The sequence below is a fragment of the Chiloscyllium punctatum genome, chromosome 11, assembly GCF_047496795.1.
Source record: "Chiloscyllium punctatum isolate Juve2018m chromosome 11, sChiPun1.3, whole genome shotgun sequence".
In the NCBI taxonomy this organism is placed as follows: Eukaryota; Metazoa; Chordata; class Chondrichthyes; order Orectolobiformes; family Hemiscylliidae; genus Chiloscyllium; species Chiloscyllium punctatum.
This window is the reverse complement of record NC_092749.1, coordinates 34,361,162-34,371,824: the sequence shown is the minus strand read 5'-3', so window position 1 is coordinate 34,371,824 and position 10,663 is coordinate 34,361,162. Positions and strand designations below refer to the sequence as shown.

The window sequence follows — 10,663 nt, the reverse complement described above, 5'->3', positions numbered from 1 at the left end:
TTTGCTTGTTCAGCACTTTGGTGTCCCTGTTTACCTACCAAATATCCATATGTAACATTGCTTAGTCACAGTGTGATGTGAAATACAGTAAAAGCAAAATACTGCAGACATTGGAAATCTGAAATAAAAACAGTAAATGTTGGAGAAGCTCAGCTGGTCTGGCAGCATCTATGGAGAGAGCGACAGAGTTAATGTTTCAGGTCTGTGACCTTTCATCAGAACTGTTCTGATGAAGGGTTGCAGAGTTGAAAGGTTAGCTCGGTTTCTCAGTGGGAGGGATTGTTAACAGGCAGTCAGAATGGATGTGGAGTTGGGATGGAGGCTGGGCCTGTCCGGGTGAGTAAAAACTGGCTCAGCATTTCTGTGGAACCAGAATCTGTCTTCTTGGTGCCAAAAGGGATTGAGGTTTTGATGTGGACAGGCTACTTTAAACTCCTCCTGGTAGAAATGTGCAGGGTATTCACAGCACAAGCCCTTCTAGAGAATCGTGTGGAACCCTAACTTGCACATTTAAAAATATCTCTTATCCGAAACAAGGGGATATGTACTCATTCACAATAATGGGTGAAAATTGCTTCAACAAAAGCTTAGAACCTCCGAGAAAGTCTCAACTTCTTTCCCTCCTGCTATATTCTCATGAGAAATGAGTGAGCAGCAGTTCCAAATTGGTGCTTTTGTGTCTACTCCAGCCCTAGCAAGGCTGCCATTCATTTCTGAGGAATTGATCTTCCTCTAAATGCCCCATTGATGGAAAGAATCACATAAACTTATGGCCAGCCAAAGAAAAGCAGATGAGAAGAGGAAAGCACTCTCTAAAAACCTCTAGTAATAATCCAGATGTTTCCTCAGAAATTTATTCATTTTAAGTGGATGTTCTGTAGACCTTATCTAGACTGAGAGATAATGCTTCAGACTGGGTATAATGGAGATTGGTTGTAGAAAACACTAGGATGCCTTGGAACGTCAGAATAAAAATCGGACTGTCCTGATTGTGCTAAAGCTATTGTTTATTTATCACCTACTTTCACTGGTTTCTGCCAACCTGTTATTCATAATGGCTAAAGCACCCACCCCACCTGAGAAGCCGTTCTGCCTTGTGTTGACACACACTGTCCGAGGGTGACCATTGGCAGTTTCTGACAGCTGCTTCTGCAGGATGGCAAGTGACACCTTGTTGGAGGCAGTGAGGTCCCTCATGGAGATCATTTCTCCAGAGAGCCTCCGTCCCTCCCCGTCACTGTCACATGGCCCCTCGGCATCTGCAAAGACCTGGTTTCTACGGATACGAGATTGCCCTGGGGTGATGGCATTCCGCCGTCCAGTCCGTATCTTTCCTCTCCGACACCTTGGGCAGCATCTACACTCCAGTTTCTTCAATAACCAGTTGAGGAACTGTTTGATCACAATGGAGATGACATTGAAGAGTGAATAGATGCAGCACACCCCCAAGAGTATGAATACAAAATTACCAAATCTGTACAATCCCTGATTTGTATAGGCTGCGTTCTGACTGCTGACCAGATCCCCAAAGCCAATAGTACTGAAGGTGACAAAGCAGAAGTACAAAGAGTCAGCATAATTCCATCCTTCCACTGGTGTGTACATTGCTGATGCACAGCAGGAGATTATAATGGCTGCGATGCCAAGGATCAGCATAATGTAGTACACGGATGGCTTCCATCCGCTCAAGCTAGCCATGTCTGTTACGGCTGATTGCCGGCGAATCGTAGGAGGGAGCAGGTCTTTACTCCTCAGCTGCCTCTGGTGGCACGCCTTCATGATGAAAGCCAGCAGGGTGATGGTCCGCTCCAGGAAGAGGTTAAAAAACAAAATGGTTCCTGCACATCCAAGAAGGCCGTAAAATATCAGAAACACTTTTCCTGCCATGGTTGCTGGAGTCGTCATGCCAAAACCTAAAGCGAAACCAAGAAAAAGAACAGGTTTTATGATTTTGTCAATCACACTTTATAATTGTTTAAGAGTGTAGTGAGGAGCAATCAATTACCAGGTTCCCCATTTCCCAATCATATAAACTGTCCAGAACGTCCTGTATGATTAATTAGCGAACAGCTTCAATGTGTCATTAACATAACTTAGAACAGTTCAACACAAATTATTATACTTTCAGTTCTATAAATTATTAATTTATGCAAATAGGGTTGTTTCCCAAAGGGAGAACAAATTGTATTCCATTAAACATTATTTTCTGTTTTAGCTGCCAACAGGTTTATTAAACAATAAAGAGGTATATATAATACCGAATCACGTATATTTTTCACAGAAATAGTTAAACTCATTTGGTTTTTCATTGAAGAAATTAATTAGTGACTTGCACATTTTGTGCTAAGCTAACTTTGAATTGAATTTTATGCCTTGCTGTTCTCTTTATCTTGACATGAACTGCAGCAGTTTCTGGCTAACTAATGGTCACAAAGACACAGGAGGAAAGTAGACTATTTGACAACTCCAGTTTGCTCTGCCACCTGAGGAGCTCATGATTGATCTGATTAACCTCAACTCCACTTTCCTGATTTTTACCCATAACACTTTCTGCTCTTAATGATAAGGAATCTGGCTATCTCAGCCTTCACTGGACTCAATCACAGCCCTCTGTGGTGAAGAATTCCACAGATTCACCACCACATGAGAGAAACAAATTCTCCCTCATCTGTTTTAAATTGGTCACAATTTGCTCTGAGATTATGGCCTCTGGTCCTAGACTCTGCCATTAGGGAAAACAACCTCTCCACCCTCAATCCTTGCCAAGCCTCTAAGAATCATATATGTTTCAGTAAGGTTGCCTCCCATGTTTTTTAAAGCCCAGTGAGCACATGCTCAAACTGCTCAATCTCTCCGCATAAAAAAAATCCCTCCATACCAAGGATCATCTTGTCTGAACTGCCTCCAATGCCAGTATATCTTTCCTTAGATGAGGGGACCAAAGCTAATCATTGATTCCACCTGGACTCCAACTTGTGCCTCATATTATAGTTTTAATGTCAAGAGTGTGGTCCAGGAGAAGCACAGACGGTCAGGCAGCATCCAAGGAGCAGGCGAATCAACATTTTGGGCATTAGCCCTTCATCAGGAAGGGTTCTGCTCCTCGGATACTACCTGACCTGTTGTGCTTTTCCAGCATCACACTCTTGACTGTGATCTGCAGTCCTCACTTTCTCCTCATACAGTTTTAGCAAAACTACTCTAATTTTGTACTTCATTCCTTTTGAAATAAAGACCAACATTCAATTTATCTTTCCTATCACTCACTGAACATAGATGCTAATCTTTCACCATTTAAATATCTGTTCATTCATTCTTTCTGTCAAAGTGCATAACCTTATATCTTCCCACAATATATTCCATCTACCAATGCTTTGCTCGCTCATTTAACTAGTTTGAATCCCTCTGTAGACCCCTTGTATCATGCTCCCTACTTGCCTTCCTACCTATTTTTGTATCATCTGCAAACTTAGCAACAAATATATTTACTTCCATCACCCAAGTCATTAATATATTTTAAATAATTGACCCCAGTACGGAACTCTGTGGTACTCTATTAGTCATAAATTGTCATCCTTAAAATGCCCCCTTATCCCTCTATGTGTCCTCTATTAATTAGCCAATCCTCTATCAATGCTAAATACTACCTCCAACACCAAGGGATTTTATCTTATTTCACAGCCTAATGAATTGTGCCTTATCTAATGCCTTTTTGAAATCCGCATAAATCACATCTGCCGGTTCCCCTTTATCTACCCTACTTGTTAGTTGTTCAATGAAGTATAATAAATATGTCAGAGATGATTTCTCCTTTAGATTCTTTGGAAATTTCTCATGGATTTACTTTGAAGATCTGTATTAACTTATGGTATATATCTTAGCATACATGACTGAGCCAGACGGTAATGCTTTCAAGTCCCACTTTTTGAGTTCAGGTCAAAATTCAAGACTGACACTCCAGTGTAGTGATGCACAGCTGGAGGTACCATTTTTCTGATGAAATATTAAACTGTGGTGATGTCCTTTCCCTCTTAGGTGAACATTTTAAAAATCCCTAGGCACAATTTCAAAGGAGAGTAGGAGTGTTGACCAGAAATTCTGTCCAAAGTTATTCCTCAGTCAATGACACAGAAAAAATGACCTGGTCATTATTACACTGCTCTTTGTAGGAGTTTAGTGCACAATTTATCTGTTACATTTCCTATACTGTAGGAGTGACTACGTTTCAAAAGTAGTTGCTTGGTTTTTTTTATTACAGTCACCCTTTGCCTTTATGAAGGCATCTTGGAGACATTAATTAGAAAAAAATCAGACAGATTTATCCCTTTAAAAACAGTAACTAGAGACATATGGAAGCTAAATAGCTATTTATTAAATTCCAAAAAGCTGAAGACCAGACACATATTTGAATAAATAACACTGTATGATAATATTTCAATTGAATAACTCACCTCCTACATAAATCAAGCAGCCCATCAACAGACTAACTGTGCCAGCCATGTCTTGAATTAAAGTAGATTCTGAGTTCTGTGAGTGGCTGTCTTTAATTTATTTTTGTGCTTTGACAGAACAAAGGCCAATATGAATTGAATCTTCAACATAAATGCTTAATTTTCCATAAAGATTATATTGAAACTAACGCACGTATGATATGAACTAGTCTGTTTTTATTCCACACAAATCCTCTCAACGCTAATTATCACCCACACACACACACCCACGCTGTCTTGGCTTTCTCATCCTTTCTCTTTATCTATGAATGCCTCACCCCGAAGATATCAATGCTTTGATCATTCCATGCTTTCACTACTCTCCATGTAAAAAAATCCTTCTAAATTCTTCACTTCATCTGTTTACATTTAACCTTTGTTTAATATTAAATTTATATGACTGATTTTTAAAGTTTAATTCTAATATTACAGAAATATAATGTAACACTTCCAAATATCAAAAAGGGAGACAAAAATCAGATAAGCTAGCTAGTATTTGTAATTGAGAAAATGTTAGCACATACTATTAGAGTATTTGAAAATGCATAACATAATCAAACAGAGTTAGCTTGGCTTCATAAAGGGGAAATCATGTCTGATAAATTTATTAGAGTTCTCTGACGAAGTACAAGCAGGATAGCTTTGCATTTAAGAATGGCTTTCCATTAGATCCTGCACGTAAGTCTACTTCAATAGATAACAACCCACAGTGTTGGGGATAACGGATTAGCTAACTTATAGAAGACCAAGAGTTGGAATAAAGGGCATTTTCAGGATTGTAACATGAACCGAATGGAGTGCCACAGGGACTCAATTATGTACAATATATACTAATGATTTGGATAATGGAAGTAAAGATGTTATCTCCAAATTTGCAGATTGCACAAAAATAGGTGGGAAACTAACTGGTGAGGATGACTCAAAGCATCTGCAGAGGGATATAAAGATTAACTGAGAGGGGTCAAATCTTGGCAGAAGGAACATAATAACAGCAGGGAGGGCAGCACAGTGGCTCAGCGGCTAGCACTGCTCACTCACAGCGCCAGGAGCCCAGTTTTGATTCCAGCCTTGTGACTGTCTGTGTGGAGTTTGTGCATTCTCCTTGTGTCTGCTCTGGGTGTTCTGGTTTCCTCTGGAAGGGGAATGGGTTTGGGTGGGATACTCCTCGAAGGTTTGGTGTGGACTTGTTGGGCTGAAGGGCCTGTTTCCATGCTGTAGGGATTCTAAATTTAAAGAATATTATGGGACAATATGAGGCTATGCAGGTTGGTGTGAAGAGTAGAGGAGGTGAATATTACTTAAGTGCAGAAAACCTGCAGAAAACTACTGTATAGAGTAATCTGGGAACCTCAGGTATTAATCACAAAAAAATTATCCTCCGTTTTCAGCAAGAGTAGGAGCAGTGAATTTGAGGACCATGGGACTGCTGGGAAGCTAAATGTCCCTCTAAAAGGACTTACCTTAAGACTCAGCACCAGCGGGAGGAACGAGAGTGAGGACCAGGGGGCTGCTAGGAAGGTAAATTCTGTCTTTAAAAACTTACCTCATGAATAGGAGGAGCAGACACAGGACAGCTGAGGTAATATTTTCGCCGGTTGCTTTACTTGAAACACTATTTGGGTAGTATCACCTAGGTCCTCCATGAACCAAAGAAAACGTTCTGTGTGCCTGATTGGTAAAGTTACTACATTTTTTTCAATAGTCTCTTTGGAATTCATAACAGTGGGAATGGATGTTAGGGCAGTTGAACGCTCCTCCTGTAGAATGTGGGAGGTAAGGATCATCACTAGTATCCCCACTAACTTCATCTGCAGGAAGTGCACCCAACTCCAGCTCCTCGGAAACAAAGTTAGGGAACTGGAGCTGGAGCTGGAAGAACTTTGGATCATTCCTGAGGCTGATGGGTTAATTGAGAGGAGTTACAGGGAGGAAGTCACACCTCAGGTACAGGAAAAAGGTAGATGAGTTACAGTCAGGCGATGGAAAGGGAATGGGCAAACAGTGCCGTTCCCCTCAATAACAAGTGTACGGTTTTGGATACTGTTGGGGAGGGATAACTTACCAGGGGTAAGCCATGGACTTCAGGTCTCTGGCACAGAGTCTGTCCCTGTTGCTCAAAAGGGAAGGGGAAAGAGGAACAGAGCATGAGAGATTGGGGACTCCATAGTTAGGGGGACAGATAGGAGATTCTGTGGGAATGAGAGAGAGTTGCGGTTGGTGTGTTGCTCCTAGGTGCCAGGGTCTGTGATGTCTCCAACCATGTTTTCAGAATCCTTAAGGTTGGGGGGGGGTGGGGGGAGCAGCCCCAAGTCATAGTCCACATAGGCGCCAATGACATAGGTAGGAAAAGGGATGGGGATTTAAGGCAGAAATTCAAGGAGCTCGGTGGAAGCTTAGTTCTAGAACACCGGTTTGTTACCCATGCCACATGCTAGCAAGGTGAGGAATAGGGAGAGAGAAGAGTTGAACATGTGGCTACAGAGATGGTGCAGGAGGGAGGGTTTCAGATACCTGGATAATTGGGGCTCATTCTGGGGTAGGTGGGACCTTTGCAAACATGATGGTCTACACCTGAACCAGAGGGGTACCAATATCCTAGAGGGGGAGTATTGCTAATGCTCTTCGGGAGGATTTAAATTAATTCAGCAGGAGGATGGGAACCTGAATTGGAGCTCCAGTGTACAGGAAGTTGAGAGTAGTGAGGTCAGAAATAAGGTTTCAATGTTGCAGGAATGTACTGGCAGACAGGAAGTTGATTTGAAGTGTGTTTACTTCAACACCAGGAGCATCTGGAAAAAGGTAGCTGAACTTGCAGCATGGGTTGGCACCTGGGACTTTATGTTGTGACTATTTCTGAGACATGGATAGAGCAGGGACAGGAATGGTTATTGCACTTTCCGGGAGTTAGATGTTTCAGTAAGATCAGGAAAGGTGGTAAAAGAGGGGGAGGTGTGACATTGTTTGTCAAGGACAGTATTACGGTGGCAGAAATGACATTTGATGAGGACTCATCTACTGAGATAATATGGGCTGAGGTTAGAAACAGGAAAGGAGAGGTCATCCTTTTGGGAGTTTTCTATAGGCCTCCAAAAGTTCCATACACATAGAGGAAAAGATTGCAAAGATGATTCTGGATCGGAATGAAAGTAACAGGGTAGTTGTTATGGGGGACTTTAACTTTCCAAGTATTGACTGGAAACGCTATATTTTGAGTACTTTAGATGGGTCAGTTTTTGTCCAATGTGCACTGGAGGGTTTCCTGACACAATATTTAGTTAGGTCAACAAGAGGTGAGGCCACATTGGATTTGGTACTGGATAATGAACCAGGCCAAGTGTTAGATTTGGAGGTAGGTGAGCACTTTGGTGATAGTGACCACATTTCAGTTATGTTTACTTTAGGGATTGAAAGCGATAGGTATGTACATGGGTGAGAGTTATAGTTTGGGGAAAGGCAATTACGATGCAATTAGGCAAGGTTTAGGATGCATAGGATGTGGAAGGAAACTGCAAGGGATGGGCACAATTCAAGGTTCAGCTACTGGAGGTCCTTGATAAGTATGTACCTGTCAGGCAGGGAGGAAGTGGTCGAGCAAGGGAACTGTGGTTTACTAAAGAAGTTGAATCTCTTCTCAAGAGGAAGAAGGAGGCTTATGTAAAGATGAGAGGTGAAGGCTCAGTTAGGGTGCTTGAGAGTTCCAAGTTAGCCAGGAAGGACCTAAAGAGAGAGCTGAGAAGAGCCAGGAGGGGACATGAGAAGTTGTTGGCAGGTAGGATCAAGGAAAACCCGAAAGCTTTGTGCAGGTATGTCAGGAATAAAAAAAATGACTAGAGTAACATTAGGGATAGTCAAGGACAGTAGTGGGAAGTTGTGCGTAGAATCCGAGGAGATAGGGAATGCGCTAAATGAATACTTTTCATCAGTATTCACAAGGGAAGAGACAATGTACTCAAGGAGAATACTGAGATACCGGCTATTAGTCTAAATGGGATTGAGGTTAAGGAGGAAGTATCAGCAATTCTGAAAAGTGTGAAAATAGATAAGTATCCTGGGCCAGGTAGGATTTATCCAAGAATTCTCGGTGAAGCTAGGGAGGAGATTGCAGAGTCTTTGGCTTTGATCTGTATGCTGTCATTGTCTACAGGATTAGTGCCAGAAGACTGGGGAATAGCAAAAGTTGTCCCCTTGTTCAAGAAGAGGAGTAGAGACAACCTTGGTAATTATAGATCAGTGAGCCTTACTTCGGTTGTGGGTAATGTCTTGGAAATGATTACAAGAAATAGGATTTAAAGTCACCCAGAAAGGAATAACTTGATTAGGGATAGTCAATATGGTTTTGTGAAGGGTAGGTTGTGCCTCACAAACCTTATTGAGTTCTTTGAGAAGGTAGCCAAATAGGTGAATGAGGGTTAAGTGGTTGATGTAGTGTATATGGATTTTGGTAAGACATTGATAAAGTTCCCCATGCTAGGCAAGTGCAAAAAATAAGGAAGCATGGGATTGAGGGTGATTTAACTGTTTGGATCAGAAATTGGCTAGCTTTTTCAGACAGAGGGTGGTGGTTGAAGGGAAATATTCATCCTGGAGTTCAGTTACGAGTGGTGTACCGCAAGAATCTGTTTTGGGGGCCATTGTTGTTTGTCATTTTTATAAATGACCTGGATGAGGACACAGAAGGATGGGTTAGTAAGTTTGCAGATGGCACTAAAGTGGGTGGAGTTGTGGACAGTGCAGAAGGGTATTATAGGTTACAGCTAAATTTAGATAAGCTGCAGAGCTGGGCTGAGAGGTGGTAAATGGAATTTAATGTGGAGAAGTGTGACGTGATTCACTTTGGAAGGAGTAACAGGAATACAGAGTACTGGGCTAATGGTAAGATTCTTGGTAGTGTGGATGAGCAGAGAGATTTCGGTGTCTGAGCACATTGATTCCTGAAATTTGCCACCCAGGCTGATAGGGTCGTGAAGAAGGCGTATGATGTATTAGCTTTTATTGGTAGAGGGATTGAATTTTGGAACCATGAGGTCATGTTGCAGCTGCACAAAACTCTGGTGCGGCTTGGAGTATTGTGTACAGTTCTGGTCACCACATTATAGGAAGGATGTGAAAGCATTGGAAAGGGTGCAGAGGAGATTTACCAAAATGTTGCCTGGTATGGAGGGAAGGTCTTATGAGAAAAGGCTGAGAGACTTTAAGGCTGTTTTCGTTAGAGAGAAGAAGATTAAGAAGTGATTTAAAAGAGACATACAAGATTATTAGAAGATTAGATAGGGTGGAGAGTCAGAGTGATGGTGATGGCTAGCATGAGGGGACATAGCTTTGAATCGAGGGGTGATAGAAATAGGACAGATGTCAGAGGTAGTTTCTTTACTCAGAGAGTAATAAGAGCTTGGAATGCCCTGCTTGCACAGTTGTAAACTCGCCAACTTTAAAGGCGTTTAAATGGTCATTGGATAACCATATGGATGAAAATGGAATAGGTTAGATAGACTTCAGATTAGCTTCAAGGTCAGCGCAACATCGAGGGCTAAAGGGCCTGTGCTGCGCTGTAATGGTCTATGTTCTATGTTCTAAGATCAGCAGGTTATAGGAAGGCAAATGGAATATTGGCATTAATTTAAAATGGAATGGAATATAAACATAATGAAGTCTAGCTAAACTATACAAGGCGCTAGTTAAACTCTATCTAGAATACTGTGAACAATTTTGGTCCCTTTATCTAAGAAAAAATGCACTGGCATTGGAGGCATTCCCAAGGAGATTCACTGGGCTGATTCCAGACATTCCAGATTTACTTGTCAGAAGAGATTGAGCAGATTGGGCCTGTACTTATTGAAGTTTTGAAGAATGAGAGACAACTTTATTGAAATATACAACATTCTTTGAGGGCTTGACAAGGTAAGTATGGAGGTTATTGCCCCTTGTGGGAGAGTCTAAGATCAGCGGGCACAATATCAGAGTAAATGGCCACCAATTTAAGACAGAAATGAAGAGGATGTTTTTCTCTGAGTCCATGGTGAATCTGTGAAATTCTTTACGAAAGAGTTGTTGGGGCGGGGTCATTTACTGTATTCATGGCTGTTATAGACAGAATTTTAATCAGTAAGGGAAGGAAGGGCTATTGGGAAAAGGCAGGAAAGTGGAGTTGTGTACCATCAGATCAGCCATGATCT

General features: G+C 41.6%; 1 protein-coding gene across 1 annotated transcript in view; it reads right to left on the bottom strand.

Moving 5' to 3' along the window:
* Positions 1 to 657: 657 nt before the first annotated feature.
* LOC140482587 (potassium channel subfamily K member 12-like) overlaps positions 658 to 10,663 on the bottom strand; it is a 90,553-nt gene continuing 80,547 nt past the window's right edge. Inside the window, exon 2 of the mRNA XM_072580117.1 lies at positions 658 to 1,913. Coding sequence (XP_072436218.1) covers positions 1,015 to 1,913 — 899 coding nt within the window. The 3' untranslated portion in view covers positions 658 to 1,014. The remainder of the gene's footprint in view (positions 1,914 to 10,663) is intronic.